The sequence below is a fragment of the Lepidochelys kempii genome, chromosome 2, assembly GCF_965140285.1.
Source record: "Lepidochelys kempii isolate rLepKem1 chromosome 2, rLepKem1.hap1, whole genome shotgun sequence".
NCBI classification, from domain to species: domain Eukaryota; kingdom Metazoa; phylum Chordata; order Testudines; family Cheloniidae; genus Lepidochelys; species Lepidochelys kempii.
The window spans coordinates 52,893,382-52,917,403 of NC_136381.1; the positions used below are offsets into that span (position 1 = coordinate 52,893,382).

At 44.0% G+C, this 24,022-nt stretch overlaps 1 protein-coding gene across 6 annotated transcripts in view; it reads left to right on the forward strand.

Moving 5' to 3' along the window:
* LOC140906580 (tumor protein D52) overlaps positions 1-24,022 on the forward strand; it is a 191,621-nt gene that overhangs the window by 33,681 nt on the left and 133,918 nt on the right. For 3 of the 6 annotated variants that reach the window (XM_073330750.2, XM_073330752.2, XM_073330748.1), the window contains 5 exons: positions 6,546-6,664; positions 9,312-9,460; positions 11,492-11,593; positions 20,486-20,527; positions 23,020-23,068. In XM_073330750.2, the coding sequence (XP_073186851.1) occupies positions 6,546-6,664; positions 9,312-9,460; positions 11,492-11,593; positions 20,486-20,527; positions 23,020-23,068 (461 nt within the window). Of the gene's footprint in view, positions 1-2,158; positions 2,355-6,545; positions 6,665-9,311; positions 9,461-11,491; positions 11,594-20,485; positions 20,528-23,019; positions 23,069-24,022 lie in introns of all 6 variants that reach the window. The other 3 variants (XM_073330749.2, XM_073330753.2, XM_073330751.2) reach the window with 2 other exon arrangements.

The following is a 24,022-nucleotide window of genomic DNA, read 5'->3' on the forward strand; positions in this document are numbered from 1 at the left end:
TTCTGTGTCAAAGTATTTCCCAACCTAACAAAGGTCCATAAAGTCTTTAAATTACAATGCCCACATAATTTCTCCTCCGCCCCCCTTCCCCCCCCCCCCCAAAAAAGCTGCAAACTAACTTTCTTGTGCACACAACCAGCAGAGTCTGGTTCAGATGAATACTGCTTTTAGTGCCAAAGAAGATGCCTTGGTCTAAAATTAAACATTTATAATTACGGATGGACTGGCATTTTGAATTTGTCTTGACCACTTGTGACAGTACTCCCTAGTTGGAGAACTGCCAACCTCTGGCACCCTCCTATGCTCATTTTCTTGCTTCTGTTCCTGCCCCATCCACCCACCCTTCTTTATGCTAGTGAACAATTGCTCTCGTTCTCCGGTCAGATCTGAATGCAGTGTGAACAGGAAGTTGCTTGTAAAGTGATAAATGGTTAATAAATGCAAAAGAATATGGTACCTTCCCCTCCCTCCCCCCCCTCCCCCCCGAGGACAGAACGAAGCATGTTTTAAAGCTAAACTACAGGGATGGAAGAGACTGTTTGGGAACTTGGTCCTCTGTAGATAGGAGGCCTAAGGTATTAGTATGGAGAAAAGAGTAGTTTCTCACCAGATTGACTAGAGAATTAGTGAAATAACGTGCAAGTGAAAGTTGAGCCAGAGAAGTTCTTCCCAGATTGAAGTTAAAATGAAAACCAGTGACTCCTATGGAATAAGGACAACTCTGCTCAACATCTTCACCTTAAATCAATGTGGGAACTCAAGGTACGCATCCTCAACGTGACCAAGAGTTCCCTAGCAAAATCAGGGGGAAACTGACTTGGCAGACTGTAAATTAGATACTTCATGCCTCTCCTTTGTCAATCACAAAGCAAAAATCCCTTCCAGTTAGCCTGTAAGAAGTTATGTGAGTAAACTTAAGATCACTAGCAGGCCAGATAGATTAAGAAGAATCTTTAGTATACATGGAAACATTTCCCCCCCCCCCCGCCCCATTCATGGGCTTTAAACTGTTGTGCCTATCATGGTATTTCACATCTAGTCAGACTTAACTTATCCCTATTTCTGCTTACTGAGGGCAAAGTTCATGGAAAATATCAAATTTACAATGACTGGGAAACCTACAACCTTTCAACATAAAAACGGACATACTGGTCCATCTAGCCCAGTATCCTGTCTTCCGATAGTGGCCAATGCCAGGTGCTTCAGAGGGAATGAACAGAACAAGTAATCAAAGACCACATTTCCTGTTCCCAGAACTAGTGGCTCAGATCATACTGACTACTCCTAAATCTTAATTTTTTGGCAGAGAATGAACATGAGTAACTTCAGGTCAATAGGTAACTTTTTTGAGACCATCAATATCTTGTGTGTATGGTTCTAATAGTAATTCATTTTGTAGTAGCAGAACAGGGAAGTCTGTAAACAAGATTTCTCAAGTTCCTAAGGAGATGTAGTTCTCAAACTGTGTAGCAAGTGCTAATTACATCTTTTAAAAGCCAAGTGCTTTCCCTCTTGATTTTGCAAACCATTTAGATCTCAAATGAGGAAGACATCGGCTCAGAAGATGGGTTTAAAAACTTGATAATCTGAGATGCTAAAATGAAGATGCCATTCCTGCTCTCCAGACTAACATGTACTGGGTTAGTAATTGGAATGTTGTCATTGGAATTAAACCTCAAAAGTCATGAGGTTGCCCATGCTAATTAGTCAGCTAACATACACTGAAAGACTTTTTTTGAAAAAAGCACCAGGTAGGTCTAAATTGACAATGTATTAATTTCGGCCATCCTTAGATATGTAAAGGTAACTAAATTACCCCACACAACTTGTGGCCATCCAACTAGTTTAACTTCTGAAAAGTCATCCTAGCGTTAATCTATTTTGCAAGCATCTTAGAATGAAAACAATGTAGCTCCTTAAGTCCGTTCAGTCTAGACTTTAGCTCCTAAAGAGCTGACAGTATCCCAAATGTACAGTGGAGGAGAACTCATAAAACAAAGAAAATATCTTTCCCCTTCTGCAAAATAAGGGGATTAGATAGCTGACTTCTTACCTTTAAACTTATTAGGTGATAACAACTGTTACTTATGTTTTGACATGAAATTGAGTCAGTCAGTCACTTGCTAGCAAATGTGTCAATATTGTCTACCCACCTCAGATGGAGAGCTTTCCACATGCTACTGGCAGGATGAGATTTTTAAGCTTTTTGGGAAGTTCAGATCTACTATGAAGGCTGCTTAGAACCCTGGCTTCAGGACTAACCGAACTCCCACTAGGTATAGGGAAAGAGGACTCTGAGTAGCAGCGATTTCCAGTCTCCTGAAAATGTGGCATCACAAAATCCACCTTTGCTGGTAAGTGGTGCAGAGTTTGAGGACTAAATGCATATGGAAACCTATCTACAGTTTTGACCTGGGTGGTTGAGAGCTGAAGATTGAGGCTTGCTGTACTGTGAAGAGGATTGTGCTGCTCATATTGACCCTATTCCTCAAATATATAGATGTTGCTAACAATCTGGCATGTTTCATTAGCACTGAATTCACATAAACTGTTTATGGATAGATAAGCCAGATGACTGTTCCAGTCAGCTTGTAATTAAGATGGTGGATGAATCCCAATTAACACGTGATTAATGCACAGCACAATTAGTGCGTTCATTTTTTTTTTTTAATGTGCGTTAATCGCAGAACCTCTGGGTGGGAGGGCAGCATCAGCTGCTACGGAGAACCTATGTCCAGTCAGGCACAGTAACACAAGCAGTCACCAGAGGGCAGGAAGAGAAGAGGCTAGAGAAAGATGTGGTTTTCATCCTGGCTCCAGCAGAGAAGTAGAGATCCTGAACGAATTCCCCCTCCCCCTCCACAGGTGTCCATATTTCTTAAAGTAAAAACAGGATGACTAGGGGCTTGCCTGAACTGCACTCCCCCCCCCCGCCCCAGGGCTGAGCCCTGTGCTGCCTGTGGCCCACCAGCAGCAAATTTCTCCGCTTTCCTGCTGATGGGCAGTGCTGCCTTCAGCTAACCCCCAGGCAGCAGCCACCACACTGTGCTCTGCCTTGCAGCTGGGACAAATGCCAAGTTTTGGCAAAAAGTAAGGACAGCCAGGACAGAGCTGAAATAGGGTCCGGTCCTGGCCAATACGGGACATAGCATCATCCTAGCCAGCCCGTTCCCTATTGTTCCCGGCCGGCCCCTCACTTCTAGGACCAATCCCCCTGTGTCGTGCTCCATTGCCCCTAGCCAGCCACTTGCTCTGGGGTACCCTGTAGAGGACATAGGCCTGGCAAGCTCAGCCTCCCTGCACCAGCCTCTCCTCCCCTGCGGTATGATGAGTCCCTGAGGTAAAATCACTCTTCCTTGCAAACAAGGGCTCGCTCAGCTGAAGGGAGACCAGCTCGCCTCCTTTTACTGAGCTAGCCCAATACCAAAAACCACCCTTCCAGAAGCAGCTGCAAGACATCTCCCTCACCCTCCTGCACAAGTTATTGCTTGCTCCCTCCCGTTGTCAACCCCTGCCCTCACCGATTCTTCTCCTGTACACATCATTACTTACTTCCCCCCCATTCCCCGTCCTCCAACACTGAATGCTTGTTTGTTTGAAGTGAGTGGCTGAACAGGAAGTAGGACTGAGTGGACTTGTAGGCTCTAAAGTTTTATATTTTATTAAATGCAGTTATTTTTTATCATGAAAGTTGAACTTACAAATGTAAAGAGATTGCACTACAGTACTTCAATGAGGTGAATTGAAGTTTTTTTACAGTCCAAATGTTTGTAATATAAATTGAGCACTGTACACTTTGTATTCTGTTGTAATTGAAATCAATATATTTGAAAACAGAAAACATCCACAAATATTTAAATGGCATTCTATTTAACAGTGAGATTGATTTTTTTTTTAATTGCTTGACAGCCCTACTTGTAATATACTGGTGTCCCAACTCTAAATTCTCAAATCAGAGTCTCTACTTGGTTTTATTTTTTGTTTCATATCTTTCCACTTATTTTTGCACTTAGAATATCAGGGTTGGAAGGGACCTCAGGAGGTCTAGTCCAACCCCCTGGCTCAAAGCAGGACCAATCCCCATATCCCTAAATGGCCCCCTCAAGGATTGAACTCATAACCCTGGGTTTAGCAGGCCAAAGCGCAAACCACTGAGCTATTCCTCCCCCACTGCTTGTTCTGAAGTAGTCAGTTAATTACTGAAGTATAGGACTGAGCTACTCTATTTCCAGCTGAGTGTCATTTAGTATTAATTGTATTAAATTTTAACACATGAAAGCCAGATAAGTCTGTTAGGATTCTGGAAGCTATCTTGGCTGTGACCCTGTATCCACTCCTGGCCCTCAATAGGGTGTCTGAAAGCATTAAGTACAGAAATTCCTTACTGCCATAAAATGGCAACATATTTTATATGTGCCCCAATTATCCTTTGGAGAAAAGAATACTACAAAAAACTTTGGATCCAGCAAGCTGTTCCAAACATTACTCAGTTGCTTGTATCCCTTCAGGAATAAGGTTTTCAGGCAGTCTTGGCTCAAGAGCAAGTAGTTAACATACTTTTTGGGGAGGCTGTAAAAATGGTGGTGTTACCTTTTGGCACTATAGTAAGAGTGGGTATTTCAGGTTTGTTTCTGGAGAGTGCCTCTTAACAGTTATATGGATGAAAACACTGGGATCTGTTTCCTAGAAAATAGATTAGGCGCACTGGCTTATCACAGAAGGGTCTGTCTTTGACCCTTTGAGGTGTAAGGCATGTCCTTTATTTTCTTGTGATGTACGCTCTAGGTTTAGCAGGGTTTTTTGTTGTTTTCCAAATAGAAAGCCAATTCTCTTGATGTAATATCCTTATTTGCTGTCCACATACTATTGTGCTTGCATTGCAAGCTCACTGGTGTAGGGACTGTTTTATTTACACAGCTCCTAACTCAAGGGAGTCCTGCTCCATGATCAGGGTTTCCTGAGTCTCTGGTAATACAAATCAAGAAGTGAGAATAAATGGTTTAGCAAGAATTACTTGCCTAATGAGCAGTAACACTGAACAAATTGCTGGTAGATCAGAAAGTATTAAGGTTGGAATCTATTAGCTTTACACTTTAGTGCTGTGTCCACCAAGGTTGAAGCCAAAAACTTGTTAATCAGACTACTGCTATGAAGCATACATTTAGTGGAGATCACAGTACATGCCAGTACTTAAAACCTGTTTTGGTCTGAAAAATGAGGCCCAGGGCTTGTCTTGCTACTATCAGAACAGCAGATTCAACCATGAGCTCTGGACAAGATGGCTCTCCTTGCACATCATTAAACAAGGTTCTTCAGGATAAATGTTTAGAGTTACAATTGGCAATCTCACTGAAAGCTGTGAGGTTGTACTGCTAGAACTGTCTAGAGGTCTAATGACTTACAATGAGAATAGATTTCAGAGTAACAGCCGTGTTAGTCTGTATTTGCAAAAAGAAAAGGAGTACTTGTGGCACCTTAGAGACCAACCAATTTATTTGAGCGTAAACTTTCATGAGCTACAGCTCACTTCATCGGATGCATACTGTGGAAAATACAGATGATGTTTTTATACACACAAACAATGAAAAAATGGGTGTTTATCACTACAAAAGGTTTTCTCTCCCCCCACCCCACTCTTCTGCTGGTAATAGCTTATCTAAAGTGATCACTCTCCTTACAATGTGTATGATAATCAAGGTGGGCCATTTCCAGCACAAATCCAGGTTTTCTCCCCAACTGATCCTAAGGAGAGTGATCACTTTAGAGAAGCTATTACCAGCAGGAGAGTGGGGTGGGGGGAGAGAGAACCTTTTGTAGTGATAAACACCCATTTTTTCATGGTTTGTGTGTATAAAAACATCTTCTGTATTTTCTACAGTATGCATCCGATGAAGTGAGCTGTAGCTCACGAAAGCTTACGCTCAAATAAATTGGTTGGTCTCTAAGGTGCCACAAGTACTCCTTTTTTAATGAGAATAGAATCCATCTTACTTAGTTTTGAATGGCCAACTTAGCAGCTAAGTATAAAATTCCTCATTGGTCTGTAAAGGAGATGTATTCGAAAAGCTGTAGACCTGGTGTCTATTTAACAAGGCACCAGGCTTCTTTCCCAACCCCCAGTTACGAAGGCCAAAGGACAGAGAATATGGCTGTTCTGATCCCACCTTAGTGCTAGGTGCTACCTGTATTTTCTTTGGGAACTTGGACTGGATGTTAAAGGATGACAGGCAGTACTTTCCCCCAGCTACAGCAGGGGACTGGCAATGGAGATTCAAGAATGTCTGCTTTCTTTTTTCCTATCCATCCTACATGTATAAGAAAGGGCTTTCCAAACTAAGGAAGCTGATTTCAATGCTGATGTCAAACTAGGAGGCCCTTATATAAGTGCCAAAACAATTGCCTTAAGGATTTCAGTGCTCCTTAGTACACAAACTCTGGCACTTTAGTGTTTGTCACAAGAACAAATCTTGCAGTCTCCTTGGAGACTGCCATACATGTACCATCTTTTCTTACCATAGAGTTCTCTACTAATCTTTCTCTCCCAGGTTTGCTGAGCTCAGACACAGTACCTGAGGTAGGAGAGGATGTTGCTGCTGCTACTGTTAATATGACAGAAAATCTTTCTGAACAAGAACAGGAAGAACTGAGAAAAGAACTTGCTAAGGTAAAGAACAATCTGTATGCAAGTGGCTCTCACTCTGAACGAAATCTTTCAGAAACCAGCAAGTTCAAAATTTGAATAAGATCCTTCTCTAAAGTGGCTGTCAAAATAGAAGTCTGGAGAGCACTGACCAACTGGTCAACTTTGGGTCCCCAACTTTAGGCATTTAATCTACCTTGACTTTTCTTCAAAGCTGGTACTCACAAATCTCACTAAAGTCAGCTAAAGCTACCAATGCTCAACATTACATAACTAATCAGTTTCAGTCGATGCCTAAATATAGCTTTAAGTCTGTTTTTAGGTTCCCAGGCTTGAACAGCTTGTCCACTTCCTTTCACACTTCAACTTCAGCATCCACTAGTGAAACATCCCACCCTATTCATGTTTTTATTTTTTGGAGTGTTATCGATGTGCACATCTTATTGCTAATGGTTAACAAGGAAACTAATCTGTCCTTAATTCATACCAGCAGTGAACATTCAGTAAACCTTTTTTAAACAGACCTTATAAATGAGCCAAAATGAACTAGTTTCCTAAAGCCTTTACTTCTAAAGCTGCTTGAGCACCCTCTAGCTTCAGTGTAACCTGAAAAAAATCAGGTTGCTCAAATAAGACTTTACTCCTGAGAGAATTCTGTGCCACGGTGTATGTGCAGAATTAATGTCCCCTGCAGATTTCTTTGCTTCTCTGCAGAAAAATGACTTTCTGACAGGGAAGCTGCAAGAGCAGTCACACACCACTCCCTAGCAGCACAAGTACATTGTTTCAGGCACCTGGAACAGCTGGCAGAGAGGTAAATCACTGCGGGGCTGGACACACGCCTGTCAGTGGCTCTTATCCTGAGCTGGGATGAGCTGCTTGTCCTGGCTGGGCTGGAGGCGGAAGAGGATGGGACTTCCTCTTCCCCTTCAAGGAGTGGCTGGAGCTGTTAGATCCATCCCCCAGAAACCTCCCCCAGCTGCAGGAAGCTCAGCATCCTCCCCTGCTTCCTGCCCCCATCACTTCTCAGGTGCAGGGAAGAGGGGTCACTATATGGGGAGCTGGTCCCCCATGCATCCAGACCTTCCATACCCAGACACCCCTGCCAAGCCTCACCTTGTACACCCAGAACCCACCTAGCACTCCATACCTCAACCCCTGCATCTGGAGCCCCCTGCACCCAGACAACCTGCCTCCAGACCCCACCCCTGCACCCAGACCACTCCCCACTGAGCTCCCTGCACTCAAACCCCCACCCTGATGAGCCTCACCCTGAGACCCCCCATCATCCAGACCCCCCCAGCTAGCTGCACCCAGTCCTCTGCTGAGACCTCCACACAGAGATCCCTCCGTTGAACCCCAACCACCTTCACCTGGAAGCCCATACAGAGTCAATTGCACGTGGAAACCCCCCCGCCATGAGCCTCTGTGCATCCAGATCCCCCCACACCTAGACCCCCTACTGAGCTGCCTGCACCCAAATTGTTCCACAGAGTCCTCTAACACCTGGATCTCCCCCCCCACACTGAGCCCCTCCACGCTTGGATCCTGCCTGGTTGAGCCTGCTTGCCTCACACCTGGTGCACCTGGCACAGAGGGAGAGGGCCCCAGGCTGTTTCTGGGGCAGGCCCAGCCTTGTGTGGTGTCTAGGTCAGGTGCAGCCTCACTGCTGAGTCCGTGTCCCGAGGGTGGGGAGGCTGCAGGGTGATCTCCCACCTTTGTGCTGTCAGTGGCCTGTGCTCCCCACTGTCATGCTGGAGCCTCCACATTTATTTATTGACAAATAAAACTTGCAGAATTTTAAAATTTTAGGTGCAGAATGCCCTCAGGAGTAAAGACTGCTAGAGCCTCCATATAGTTTAACTTCAGACCCTTAAGTTTGAACATCTTGGCCTAAATGCTTGTTTTAGGTATCCTAGAGTTGATGAATAAAGCTGGCATTCCCCAGCTAGTCATTTCTCTAGCCTCTGCTGGCCTGTTCAGGAGTGGTGTTCATATATAAGCAGATTGGTTGAGCACCTCTCCTCTGAAGATAGGGCCTCCATAGGGTGCTTCATGCTGGACAATCTAACCTTGGCATTCTGGTTTTAAGAAACATAATACTGTCAGTCTATTCTTCTCGAGAACTTTTAGTCTCCAGGGCAGCTACTCTGCATATTTATTTATTTATTTATTTTTTACAAGAGCTCAAATCTTATGCACAGAACAAGTACAGTGCAGGCTTCACTAGTCCCTGTAACCATGCATCAATCCTGAAAGGACTGTCAAGACGTGAAAGTGTGTGGTAATTCTCTTAAGTCAATCCTTGGCTAAAAACTGTCTGGTAAACCATTATTTACTATTAATCTGGATGAGTAGAAAAATGAGGCCCTATAGCTTATTAACCTCCTAAATCATCTAGTCCTCCAGAAATGCTGAAATAACTGGAGGAGATGAGGACCCCCTCCCCCCCTTTTTCATTAGGCTCTTCCTAATGTCTGCAGTCCTTTTTTATAAAAAGACACTTTTGCATCAATCCCTTTCTAAAATACCTAGATGAAAAAACATGGCATCCATTGTAAATTACTTCATTATGCTAAATGTTCAGTTAATAACTTCCTAAATGAAGTATTGCTAACTGGTTCCATAACTTGTTAACTGATCTTCCTCCTTGAACTGTATACTGCCCTAGGTAGAAGAGGAAATCCAGACACTCTCACAGGTACTAGCTGCCAAGGAGAAGCATCTAGCAGAGATCAAGAGAAAACTAGGAATCAATTCACTGCAGGAACTGAGGCAGAACATTACCAAAGGCTGGCAAGATGTGACTTCTACTTCAGCGTATGTTCCTGTCACTGGTTCAGTGTGTCATGAATCTGTGTTGGTTAAGTGAAAACTGTTCCTCTGGTAAACTTTGTAACACATTTACTAGTCAAACTTTCTTTACTCACAAATGTCTGAAGAAACAGTAGCAGCCTTCTTGAGGGTATCAAGTTTAAGGTAAAACTAAGCTTCATTAAAATCTAGCTAAGTCCCTGCCCCAAAGAGGCTTCTATCAACCCTGTCTTTACAGTGCCATGATTCCTATTCCGCATAAACAAAAAAAGCAATTCTGTCTTGCCAGCACATTGCACCACCAAGATGGTGCAAATCAAATGCAATACCCTTCCCCCTTTAATTGGCAAACTATTAAATCTTTCCCTTTATGCACTATAAGGTGGGTAGAAAGCTGGCTAAGTTGTCGGGCTCAACGGGTAGTGATCAATGGCTCCATGTCTAGTTGGCAGCCGGTATCAAGTGGAGTGCCCCAAGGGTCGGTCCTGGGGCCGGTTTTATTCAATATCTTCATAAATGATCTGGAGGATGGTGTGGATTGCACTCTCAGCAAATTTGCGGATGATACTAAACTGGGAGGAGTGGTAGATACGCTGGAGGGGAGGGATAGGATACAGAAGGACCTAGACCAATTGGAAGATTGGGCCAAAAGGAATCTGATGAGGTTCAATAAGGATAAGTGCAGGGTCCTGCACTTAGGACGGAAGAACCCAATGCACAGCTACAGACTAGGGACCGAATGGCTAGGCAGCAGTTCTGCGGAAAAGGACCTAGGGGTGACAGTGGACGAGAAGCTGGATATGAGTCAGCAGTGTGCCCTTGTTGCCAAGAAGGCCAATGGCATTTTGGGATGTATAAGTAGGGGCATAGCGAGCAGATCGAGGGACGTGATCGTTCCCCTCTATTCGACATTGGTGAGGCCTCATCTGGAGTACTGTGTCCAGTTTTGGGCCCCACACTTCAAGAAGGATGTGGATAAATTGGAGAGAGTCCAGCGAAGGGCAACAAAAATGATTAGGGGACTGGAACACATGAGTTATGAGGAGAGGCTGAGGGAGCTGGGATTGTTTAGCCTGCAGAAGAGAAGAATGAGGGGGGATTTGATAGCTGCTTTCAACTACCTGAAAGGGGGTTCCAAAGAGGATGGCTCTAGACTGTTCTCAATGGTAGCAGATGACAGAACGAGGAGTAATGGTCTCAAGTTGCAGTGGGGGAGGTTTAGATTGGATATTAGGAAAAACTTTTTCACTAAGAGGGTGGTGAAACACTGGAATGCGTTACCTAGGGAGGTGGTAGAATCTCCTTCCTTAGAGGTTTTTAAGGTCAGGCTTGACAAAGCCCTGGCTGGGATGATTTAACTGGGAATTGGTCCTGCTTTGAGCAGGGGGTTGGACTAGATGACCTTCTGGGGTCCCTTCCAACCCTGATATTCTATGATTCTATGTAGGAAAAGAAATGTACAATATCACAATGGGCACTTGAACCTGGGATTTTATCCAAAAAAAATCCCAAAGATTGTTTTTAATGTCACTCAACTAGTGGATATCTGAAAAATCTGCAGTAACTGTATGCATGAAGTAAAAAGTTTATACTGAAAAGTCTCATAATATTGAGATTCAGCAGAAAGCCTTTACTCTTACTTAATCACTTCTTCAAGCAGTTTTTCACTAGAACCGCACAAAATTTAGCAATCTTGGTTTCAGCCTGCAGCTTAAATCACTTCTCCAGTGGCTGCAGAACATCTTGCTTTGCTTCATGTATAAAAAGCAAATTTGATTTCTAGGTGAGCCTGCACTGAAACTTGAGTGATGACAGTGAATTAAGAGTTAAGGTTAAAGGGACTATCTAGTCTGACCACCTGCAGAATTTCAGATTCTTGTGATTGGGGCATATTTTGGATACCTGTCTTGATTCAAAGACTTAATGTTCATGTGGATTTTTTAGAATTTTTTTTTTGGTATCAAAATGTTGCACACCTTGCGACTATCAGCAGACTTACTAATGGAATCCAATTTACCTCTGGCTGTTTGAATATAGATATAAGAAGACGTCAGAAACCCTGTCTCAGGCTGGGCAGAAGGCTTCCGCTGCTTTTTCATCAGTTGGCTCAGTCATCACAAAGAAGCTGGAAGATGTGAAGTATGTTTCATTAATCTTTCACTGAAGTTCAGTGTGTGTTGGTGGGGAGGGCACATTATTAATTTCACTTACACTTCTGATCAGTGAGTAAAGGCACAGAGTAGTATACCAAGAACCTGCAGAGCATCTGCTGCTGACTTGATCTGGGTGAGAGAACGGCTGCTTGTGGAATGCACTCCTAAAATCATTATATGGAATTTTAGTCATGTAAGACGTTTCTGTGTGCAAAATAGTTTACTATTAAAATATTTTACTTCTAATGTCACTCACTTGAGTTCTTGTAGGATATTACACAGTAAGTATTTTCATCAGTACTCCTGTGGAGTCATTGCTCCTGGGTTTTTTGGCCATCTCAGCCTATGGAAGCCCATTACATTCTCTCATGACAGTCTAAAACCTTTGCATCAAAATCCATTTTGTATGGATAGCTTTTGGTGTTTTGTTTGCTCTCCTTAAGTCATGTTTCATGTTTTTATAAGCTATTCTTAACTTCATTCTGAGAACCTGATTTTATTACATTTTTGTGAACTATTGCCAATGTGCCAGGTTAAAAGCTGGTAACTGCCAGACTGAAGCTGTTGCTGTCTTGTGCCAAAACTGCACATCTATTCTGTTGCATCTTTCATGCACACGAATACCAAAGACAATTTAAAACTACCCTCTGTTTTGACCAGCATGAAAGATTTTTTTTTTCCCCGAGTCCATTAACATCTGAAGGCTTATTCAATCCATACAATTGCACTGCTTTCACTACAGGAACTTGCGAAATTCCTGTTTATCTTGCCTGTGTCTTGCTGTAGCTTGTCTTGCATTACTGGACCAAATTATTTGCCTGTTAATTGGCCTATAAAAACTTAATCCACTTAAGAATTTGTTTTTCAATGCAATTAATGTAATAAAGTCAGCCCTGCATTTCAAGTGCTGCCATTTACCTCTCTTGCTTCTATAAAATGAGTGCTTGAGAAGTAGCTACATGAGATTAATTTTACTACAGATTTATCAGAACTTCCTTTCTTTTTTAATGCTTACTCTGGCGTCCTGCAGATTGCAGGCATTTTCACATTCCTTTAGGTAAGGTGGGCTTTAGAATTGTTAATACAACTTCCACACATAATTGGTTAGACTGTTCCACATCAATTTTTAAAATTGGTTTATCTAGGAAACAGTTAGTTCCCTTATAGTAACCACACAGAATAAAAATAACCCAGTGTTTTTAATGGCAGGGGTTGGATTACATCATTTTGGGCAGTTCCTAAATGAACATGAAATCCAGATATACAGTAATACTTTTAAAAAAGTAAAAGAAAAGAAGCTGTTGAGTGGAGGGAGGGGGAACAGTTGTGGAAGCATGTTATAAGGAGACGTGAAAAGCCTTTGAGGTCAATGGCATGCAGAATTCCTTCCTCTAATGTCTGATTAAAAGTTCTGGTCCCCTGTTTGTACCATGTATGTTTGTTCTGCATTGCGTTGGTAGAGTAGTAGTTGTCCTTTCAGTGTGTCTCATCACAGTAGCTGTTCAGTAATTACACTGGTGTCACAGTACTTGAGGCTAAATACATTTCAAAGTAATTGATGCATACTGATGCCTGTAATCTACCCAGCTACACTATTTCTCACCCTTTCTGTATTTACTATTTTTGGAATCCTAGGCAAGCTTAATATTAACTTGCAAATAAGACTCAGATTTATAAGCAACTGAAAAGCCAAGGCAAGCTACTAAATTTAATGTTAGTATACAGACTTTGGTGGATCATCTTGGTCTGACTAAATATAGTGTATAAGGGGCAATAAATATTGATGGAATTGACAATGTATCTGCATAAACAGTATTCACACAATACCATGTAAAGGGTTGTGTATTAAAAAGGGGTAACATGCACGAGAAACTAGTACTTCTAAATATATAGGAATTCAAGTATCTTAACAGTGTATAACAGACCTATGGCGCAAATATTCTGAATTTGATTCAGGTGTTTTGTAAAATAATACTCCTGTCTTCAATGTTTTATCCCTACCAGTGCCCCTTGGCTCCAGTGGCTACCTGCTAGAGCAGGGTTGGGCAAACTTTTTGGCCCGAGGGCCACATCTGCATATGGAAATTGTATGGCAGGCCATGAATGCTCATGAAATTCCCACTGGGATATGGGAGGGGGTGAGGGCTCTGACTGGGGGGTGTGGGCTCCAGGGTAGGGCCAGAAATGAGGGGGCTCCAGGTGGGGGTGCATATTCTGGGGTGGGGCTGGGGATGAGGGGTTTGGGGTGCAGGAGGGTGGTCTGGGCTGGGACTAAGGGGTTTGGTGGGTGGGGAAGGGGGTTCAGGGGTGCAGGCTCTGGGTGGCGCTTCCATACCAAGGCCAGCCTAGACAGGACCACAGTTGAAGGCAGCTAGAAACCAGAACCGCCGTTGCCAACCCCAGCCTCCAAACAACCAGGGATTTGGTTCATCCAAACTGCCACGCCCTAGACAGACTTTTTGAAGATGCACCTGAGGATGACCAACCAGCCAACTGGATCCTTTCTTCCCCTTTTTTTTGGCATGTCTATCCCATTTATACCAGGCTTGGTCCCAAATCACCTCAGACCGTTGGGACCTTTGCATGGTAGAAATGGGATATTCTCTCCAACTCTTTCCCACCCCTTCTCTTCCCCCTCTTCCCCCCCCTTCCCTCTTCAGGGACCCTTCTCATGAGCAACTCCTTATGCAGGAGGTACAAACCCTCCTATCGGCAGGAGCTGTGGAGGAGGTTCTGCTGGAGTTCAGGGGCAAGGGGTCTTTACTCCTGAATACTGAAAGCACAGGGGGGTCTCAGACCCATCCTGGACCTGCACAACATCAACAGCTAAAGTTTCAGATGGTCTCTCGGCCACCATTATTCCTTCCCTGGATCCAGGAGATTGGCATACCCTCGACTTTTTGAAAGATGCATATTTCCATAATCCCACCCCACAGGCACTTCCTAAGGTTTGTAGTGGGGGGCTTCTCACTAACAATTCATAGTGCTCCTGTTCAGCCTGTCATCGGCACCTTGGGTGTTCAAATGCATGTCAGTCATGGCCACTTTCCTGTGGAAAAGACTGGTTCAGGTATTCCCATATGTCGATGACTGGTTGGTGAAGGGACATTCCAAGACATAAGCAGATCAGCAGGTCAACCTGATAAGATACACCTTCAACTCACTGGGCCTCCCGCTAAATATTCAAAAGTCAATGTTCACCCCTATTCAGAGAATAGAGTTCACGGGGGCGGTGCTAGACTCGAGGCAGGTGAGAACATGTCTACCTCAGTCCTGTTTTCAGCCCATACATGTACAAGACCTCGGGCAGTTTCTTACAGCCACAGCAAGGAGTTGTCTGAAACTCCTGGGACCCATGTTGTCATGCACATACGTGGTCCAGCATGCGAGGCTCAAACTCAGACCTCTCCAGGCTTGGCTGGCATTTGTGTATCGACTGAGCAAACAGTCTAGACAGGGCAGTCATGCTTCCACCAATGGTTCTCTAGTCTCTTCAGTGGTGGCTTGACCCTCACACGGTGTATACAGGTGTCGCATTCTCCAAACCGTACCCCTCATTATGTCTGGCCACCGACACATCGGCAATGGGGTGGAGATCTCACCTCCGAGCACAGAACTCAAGGCCTCTGCTTTCCAGAGGAGCTGTTGTTTCACATCACCAGAGCTGAGCGGTTTGTCTGGTATGTCAGATCTTCTGGCCTCATCTGGAGGGCAAAAGCATATCAGCCCTGACAGACAACACAACAGTGATGTATTGTATCAACAGACAGGGTGGGCGTGCTCCTTTTCCCTGTGTGAGGAAGCCTGCAAGCTCTGGGAGTTCTGCATAACACTTGATCCTTCTGAAAGCTTCCTACCTCCCTGGATCTCAGAATGAGCTAGCAGATAATCTCAGCAGGTCTCTTTACAACCACGAGTGGCCCATTCACCTGGATGTAATAAACAATATCTTCCAATGGTGGGGTCTTCCCAACGTTGACTTATTTGCCCCAAGGAGCAACAGGAAGTGCCTAATTCTGCTCCTTCCTGAGCCACAGCCTGGGCTCACTGGCAGATGCATTCCTTCTTCCATGGAAGGACCAGCTCTTCTACACATTCTTCATCCCCCCCTCCCCCCATATCACACTTGTCCACAAGGTCCTCCTCAAGATCCGGAGCAATGGGGCCTCTGTCACCCTGGTAACACCAGCCTGACCATGCCAGCTTTGGTACACCATGTTGCTGAAACTCTCGGTGGAGACTCCAATCACCCTGCCGCTAGTTCCAGATCTCATTACTCAACATCACGGCTGGCTCCAACACTGCAATCTCGAATCTCTCCACCTCGCTGCTTGGAAGCTGTGTAGTTGAATCCACTCAATCATGCATTCCCCATTAGGGAAGTTCTTATGGGCAGCAGAAAACTATCGACAAACCTACTTAGCCAAATGGAAAAGATTATCTATTTGGTGTTCACAGAGCCATGTTCTTCTATCACAATCTTCAGTCCCCTTTTATCTTGGACCACCTACTAAAGTTGAAACAGCAGAGCGTGTCACACTAGTCGATAAAGGTTCACCTGGTCGCCATCTTGGCTTTTCACCCAGGAGAGTTGGGCCTCTCCATTTTCACTAACCCTATGGTGTAGTGGTTTCTTAAAGGGATAGATTGGCTATACCCTCAAATCCAGTGGCCTACCCTGCCTTGGGACTTTAACAATGGTACTCTCAAGGCTGATAGGGCCTCCATTCGAATCATTAGTGACATGCTCAACTACTTTACCTGTCTTCTAAAGTGGCCTAATCCTAGTCGCTATAGCTTCAGCCAAGAAGGTGTCTGAGCTCATGGCCCTCACATCTGACCCTCCCATATACTACCTTCAATAAGGACACAGTGCGGCTTTGACCCCACATGGCGTTCCTCCCGAAGGTAGACTCCAACTTTCACACCAACAAAGACATATTTCTTCTAGTCTTTTTCCTGAAGCCCCATACCAACAGCCATGAGCAGAGACTTCACTCCTTGGATATTCAGTGGGCTTTGGCTTTTTATGTTGAACAAACAAAACTGTTCCGCAAGTCAAACCAGCAATTCGTTGTGGTGGTGGACAGGATGAAGGGCCTCTTGGTGTCCTCCCAGAGAATATTTTCTTGGATCACATCCTGTATCCAGGTATGCTACGACCTGGCTAATTGTAAGTCAAACTTGAAAACCAAAGTAACTTAACTGCTACTAATTCGAAAATATGCTTCATTTTAAATCTGTTGTCTGGGCTTTATCCTACAATATGCAAATACTATCCTTGAGGGCCACTCCATTATACTCTAACTTTCCTGTATGTATGTGTGGGTGGGTGGGTTTGTAGACTCAAGTACCAGGGAAGAGTCGGCATCCTTCTACTCAATTTTAAAAAATAAGACTCCCATCTCTAGAGGTGAGAGCCTCTTGCAGGGTCAGACAGGTGGCTGACCACTGCTGGAAAAATGTAACTATTGAGTGCATTAGAAAATGTATTGAGCAGAAGCTTAGCATCCAGCAAAGTTGGGATCTGTGCCAATATATCACATAATGGGACTCAATATAGAAGTGTCTCATCCTGAAGGCAGTGGACTCTAGGAATCTAATTATTAGAAGCTGGACCTCCTACAGGGACATGGGCGGCAGATGTACACAAGGTGAAACAATAAACATGACTGGAGCACAAACTAAACCTCAGCAAACTAGTAGCTGATACTGAGTTTGACTTGCAATATATCTTCAGTCACATGTTCAGTTAGCAATGTGTCCTGGCTTATCTTAAAGCTTTAGACACCAAAGAGGTAAAAACAAGTCCAGAAATCCTTACATTCTAAACCTATTCTGGAACCTTTTCATTCGTACCAAAGTGGCTCTATCATTGAGGCACTAATTTAGGGGAGACTGAGTTGCCATCAAAATGAGATGACTAGCTACTGCCAGGGATAAGAACTCAATCTTGAATCAATACTTTCATATTAAGCATTCCAGGTATGGTTGGAGGAGAAGCATGTCCAGCAAAACTGCTCTACCAAAGCTGGAATGGTACTCAACTAGTACAGACTACACATCTACAGTAGTGTAGGGCTAGATGTTTTGGGGTGGAAGAATTGAAAATGAGGATGCTGAGCTTTTCCTAGGAAGGATTAAATTGGCTCAAGTTATTACTGTCTGAAATGATCTAGTTGCTATTGGGCCTGAGACACTCCTAATGACTCCTTCCTAATGAGCAGTTGTCCACCTCACCTAAACCATATCACTAAGCTCATAGTGATGAGTTGGATGTATTGGCAGGGATTAGATTTAACGAGTATGAAGACTAAACTTGTCGTTCCTCAAAAACAAAGTTAAGGCTAGGGCTGGGCAAGAGACTGTCTTCCTGTCCCACAAATTTGAGCTTTCAAACTGTTTGTTTTCCTGTTCCACACTAGGACAAAGCAAAGGCCAAAATCAGAGCTGGGACTTGATTCTGGGTCTGTGACATCCTAGGTGAATGCCCTAACCACCAAGCTATTGGCTTTTCTGGGACGGTGGGGTGATATGTCCAACTATTTTGTTGGAAACTTAGAATCATAGAATATCAGGGTTGGAAGGGACCCCAGAAGGTCATCTAGTCCAACCCCCTGCTCGAAGCAGGACCAATTCCCAGTTAAATCATCCCAGCCAGGGCTTTGTCAAGCCTGACCTTAAAAACCTCTAAGGAAGGAGATTCTACCACCTCCCTAGGTAACGCATTCCAGTGTTTCACCACCCTCTTAATGAAAAAGTTTTTCCTAATATCCAATCTAAACCTCCCCCACTGCAACTTGAGACCATTACTCCTCGTTCTGTCATCTGCTACCATTGAGAACAGTCTAGAGCCATCCTCTTTGGAACCCCCTTTCAGGTAGTTGAAAGCAGCTATCAAATCCCCCCTCATTCTTCTCTTCTGCAGACTAAACAATCCCAGCTCCCTCAGCCTCTCCTCATAACTCATGTGTTCCAGTCCCCTAATCATTTTTGTTGCCCTTCGCTGGACTCTCTCCAATTTATCCACATCCTTCTTGTAGTGTGGGGCCCAAATCTGGACACAGTACTCCAGATGAGGCCTCACCAATGTCGAATAGAGGGGAACGATCACGTCCCTCGATCTGCTCGCTATGCCCCTACTTATACATCCCAAAATGCCATTGGCCTTCTTGGCAACAAGGGCACACTGCTGACTCATATCCAGCTTCTCGTCCACTGTCACCCCTAGGTCCTTTTCCGCAGAACTGCTGCCTAGCCATTCGGTCCCTAGTCTGTAGCTGTGCATTGGGTTCTTCCGTCCTAAGTGCAGGACCCTGCACTTATCCTTATTGAACCTCATCAGATTCCTTTTGGCCCAATCTTCCAATTGGTCTAGGTCCTTCTGTATCCTATCCCTCCCCCCCCAGCGTATCTACCACTCCTCCCAGTTTAGTATCATCCGCAAATTTGCTGAGAGTGCAATCCACACCATCCTCCAGATAATTTATGAAGATATTGAATAAAACTGGCCCCAGGACCGACCCTTGGGGCACTCCACTTGATACCGGCTGCCAACTAGACATGGAGCCATTGATCACTACCCGTTGAGCCCGACAATCTAGCCAGCTTTCTACCCACCTTATAGTGCATTCATCCAGCCCATACTTCCTTAACTTGCTGACAAGAATACTATGGGAGACCATGTCAAAAGCTTTGCTAAAGTCAAACAATACATCCACTGCTTTCCCTTCATCCACAGAACCAGTAATCTCATCATAAAAGGCGATTAGATTAGTCAGGCATGACCTTCCCTTGGTGAATCCATGCTGGCTGTTCCTGATCACTTTCCTCTCATGCAAGTGCTTCAGGATTGATTCTTTGAGGACCTGCTCCATGATTTTTCCAGGGACTGAGGTGAGGCTGACTGGCCTGTAGTTCCCAGGATCCTCCTTCTTCCCTTTTTTTAAAGATTGGCACTACATTAGCCTTTTTCCAGTCATCCGGGACTTCCCCGGTTCGCCATGAGTTTTCAAAGATAATGGCCAATGGCTCTGCAATCACAGCTGCCAATTCCTTCAGCACTCTCGGATGCAACTCGTCCGGCCCTATGGACTTGTGCACGTCCAGCTTTTCTAAATAGTCCCTAACCACCTCTATCGCCACAGAGGGCTGGCCATCTCTTCCCCATTTTGTGATGCCCAGCGCAGCAGTCTGGGAGCTGACCTTGTTAGTGAAAACAGAGGCAAAAAAAGCATTGAGTACATTAGCTTTTTCCACATCCTCTGTCACTAGGTTGCCTCCCTCATTCAGTAAGGGGCCCAACCAGCTGTAGCTGAAACTAGGCCTGTTGAGTTACTATGACTCTAATCCTAGTGAAAGGTAATGGACTGAAACTGAGCTGTTTCTAAATGGTGCTAGTGAACTAAAATTCAGCCTTGTAGTTTGCTACTCCATATGCAGGAGTCCCATTAATTTAGTGATAGTCTGAGAGAATTTATCCTTTAACATAAACATCATTCAAGGGGAGGGAATATGTGAATGATAGAGCTTTAGGCATTCACTTGACACTACCAGAATTGCAAATTTAGCATGTTTCTCACTGTCTGAAAACTTAATGGGTAGATTAAAGAAGGACACAGGAATTGTGTTGACGATGTAGAATGTACTTTTTTAACTGGCCTATATTTAATGAAGTATTGCTACAGCTCTCGTTATGTTCTTTATGAATGTATTTGTTTGAAACTGCCCTTGGGAAAACAGTTGTAGTATCAGAATCTTTCTCCCCATAATTGAAGAGGTCTCTTTACATGGAACCTGATGCAAAGGGTTTCTAAGCAAATTGCTTTTCATAGTTGATCATAATTCTCTCTCTCCTTTTCTTAATGCTGACACTTAGTATACGCTCCATACAACATTCAATTAGCATGCCTGTTATGAGGTAATGTATGTACGTTTTAGTATGTAATCCAGCTATTGGATGTGTGTTGTCTCTTACTAATTGAACTGATCCTCTTTCCTTCCCCCATCCCACCCACATATGTAGAATTAAATACATGGAAACATCTTGGTTTTTAGAACAGATTTACTGTACTGACTTAGGATAAAGCATGTACTGACTGTTCTTGCAGAAAGTTATAGTCTTTACTTTCTTAGAAATGTTATGCTACCAAATGATTTCAAATTCAGAACTGTCTACAGCTCTTCTAAAATGAAGAGACTTACTCTCCTATAGGTTAATAAGAAAGTAAGTAGTTTGGCCTCTGACCTCAGTTTTTTCTCTTGCTGACTTTAAGTGCTTGCCTTGCCTCCCTCTTCCCCAAAAAGCCTGCTTTGATCAAAAGGCATGCAGATACAACTTCATATTGGTTGGTGTCCATTTCCCAAACCAAGGAGTGGTGCACATGCCTACTGTATAAATGCATATCAGAGTAACTGAAAGATAAATGTGGGGCATCCTAAATGGACAATGAGCAAGGGGAAACTTAAGACCTTACCCCAAACCTAAAACGTCTAATGTTTTGCACCTTCTAAATAAGGTTGAGTACATTACAAACACTAAGGCTGACTGCATCAGAAGTAAGAATTCCTTCATCTGGCAAAAAAGGCACAAGGTCACGCTGCAAGTTGGTGGCAATTGATATAGAATCCTTGGGTGACTTACTGTCCCTACTGAAGTCAGTGTTTGCCATTTACTTCAGTGGGGACAAAATTTCACCCCTTGTCTCGACAAGCAAACCTAGGCTGCTACCACTAAATAACACTGCTTTTATCTTAGCGTATTGCGTTTTATCTTTTCATAGTTTAATAGTCTCTACCTGTGAGAGATCGAGGAGAATACTTATTACTGTTGATAGGGGCGGTCTCCAGAAGGACAGGGTAAATTATCTCCAGGGTAAATCTATCTTTAACTTTGAGACACACATACTATAATGAGTTGTCTTTATAGACAACTAGAGCAGTGGTTTTCAAACTGCAGGTTGTGACCCAGTACTGGGTCAGGGAATGTAAGGCACTGGGTTGTGGTGCAGTGCTCTGGTAAGCACTGCTGACTGAGCTGTTTAAGTCTCTTTGGTGCTGCTTGGCTACGGTAGGCAAGTTCCTACCTGTTCTGACACTACGCTGCGCCCCAGAAGCGGCCAGCAGCAGGTCCGGCTTCTAGGCAGTGGGGGCCACAGGGCTCTATGTGCTGCCCCCACCCTGAGCACCGACTCCACACTCCCATTGGCTGGATTCTGGCCAATGGGAGCTGTGGGAGGGGTGGGGTGGTGCCTGCAGGTGAGAGTGCATGCACATCTCCACCTACGAGCTGGACCTGCTGCTGGCTGCTTCTAGAGCACAGCGCAGTCTGTGGTGCCAGGACATGCAAGAAGCCTGCCTTAGCACACCTGCTGACTGGGAGCTGCCTGAGGTAAGCCCGTGCCCCAATCCCTTGCCCCAGCTCAGAGCCCCACCCCAAACCTGGAGCCGCCTCCTGCACCCCAAACCCCTCATCCCAGGCCAGAGCCCCCTCTCACACCCCAAACTCCTCATCCCCAACTCTGCTGGGTCATGGGCATCAATGATTTTCTTCAACTGGGTTGCCAGAAAAAGTTTGAAAACCACTGCTTTAGAGTGACTGGATGTGGCTACGTTGTCTTACTGAACTAGTTAACTTTTCTAAGCCAACAACCATCAGCCTGTTTGAAGAGTCTATGAAAAGTGACTAATGACAAGTTAAATCTGGCATTCTACAGTACCTTACCCCTTAACTTTGTAACTCTGTCACTGAGTTCCAGGCAATAAGTAATTTCACTGAGAACTTCTCGTGGTTTTTTTAATTCTGCTGTTAAGCAGTGTAAAGAGTGATTGCCTCAAAGGTGGTAATAAAATGAGCTTCTTGGCTTGCAGTTGAAAGTTCTATACATGAGTTGTATTTGAAGCTCTTCAACTGTACAGTTTAGGTCTAAAGCAGCAGTCGGCAACCTTTCAGCAGTGGTGTGCCGAGTCTTCATTTCTAATTTAAGGTTTTGCATGCCAGTAATACATTCTAATGTTTTTAGAAGGTCTTCCTATGTCTTTAATATATAACTAAACTATTGTTGTATGTAAAGTAAATAAAGTTTTTAAAATGTGTCAGAAGCTTCATTTAAAATTAAATTAAAATGCAGAGCCCCCCGGACCGGTGGCCAGGACCCGGGCAGTGTGAGTGCCACTGAAAATCCGCTCCTGTGCTGCCTTTGGCACGTGTGCCACAAGTTGCCTATCTCTGGGCTAAAGTAACTGTTTACAAAATGTGCAAAAGCTACTATCCAAAAGAGATATTAATCTAACGGCTGTCAAAAGCATGTTAACATAGGACAGGGAAACATGGATGCATTGTCCCAAAACTAACCTAGTATTATGCTCATGTTCTCACTTTAAGAAACTAACCACTGGCTTTTTTCCCCATAGAAATTCTTCTACTTTCAAGTCATTTGAAGAAAAGGTTGAAAACTTAAAGGTAAATTTAACTAGCTGCCTCTGGAAACAGTTGTTTAATGGGAGACTTAAGCTGGGACTTTCGAAGGAATCAAAATGTGGTGCTCAAATCTCTTCCCTTAAAATTCAATGGCAGCTGGGCAACTAGCCTCTTAGGCTACTTTTGAAAATCTGAATGTAGTAACTTGACAAACAAGTAAACAAATGCTATGAAATGCAGGGATTTAGCCAACTGGCTTCATGCCAGAAAACCCCCAGTTGGGAAGACTGACTGCTCTCTGGTCTGCTTGTATGCTCAGAACGGCACAAATGGGCTGGATCATGCTGTTTTCAGTTCAAGGCAGTTGCACCTGTATTTCTCCTATATGGTCCAAAAAAGGTCACTCTTGCTGACTCCCTGCCATTACCTTTGGACGGAAACATGCATCTCTCTCCCTCCTGATCCCAAAATATTTCCACGCTGCACAGCTTTACAATTTAGTTGTAAATTCACCAGCAAAGTCAGATTGGCTAAGCAGGCCTGCTTTTACTTTTTTCTCCTCTGATGGTAAGCAATGTAATTGACCACAATTAAGTTAGCGCACAGCTTTCTAAGCAAGTACAATTTTTAAGGGAAAAACATTAGTGAGAGAACATATATAAAATAGTAAACCTACATGCAAATAGGCTTATTAGAGATCACCCCAATTCCAAGCAGAACTCTGGCCAGAGAACAGCTCTTCAAACCCCACCAGGAGGTTTTTCAGTGGTTACAAGTTGATAACTGGCTTGGTGCAGAACCAGTACACTATGAATAGAGTTGCTCTTTTATGCCATTTGGGCTTTGATCCTGGGAATAGGTAATTTGTAGACAAAGATTCCCATCCCAGGTCAAAGCTTCAGTAGATCAGGTCAGGAGGTGGATATTTGCATTCCCCTCCTCCCAAATATTTCCTAGGAAACCTACTCCATTAACAGCTCAGTCTTGTCTTAGCCC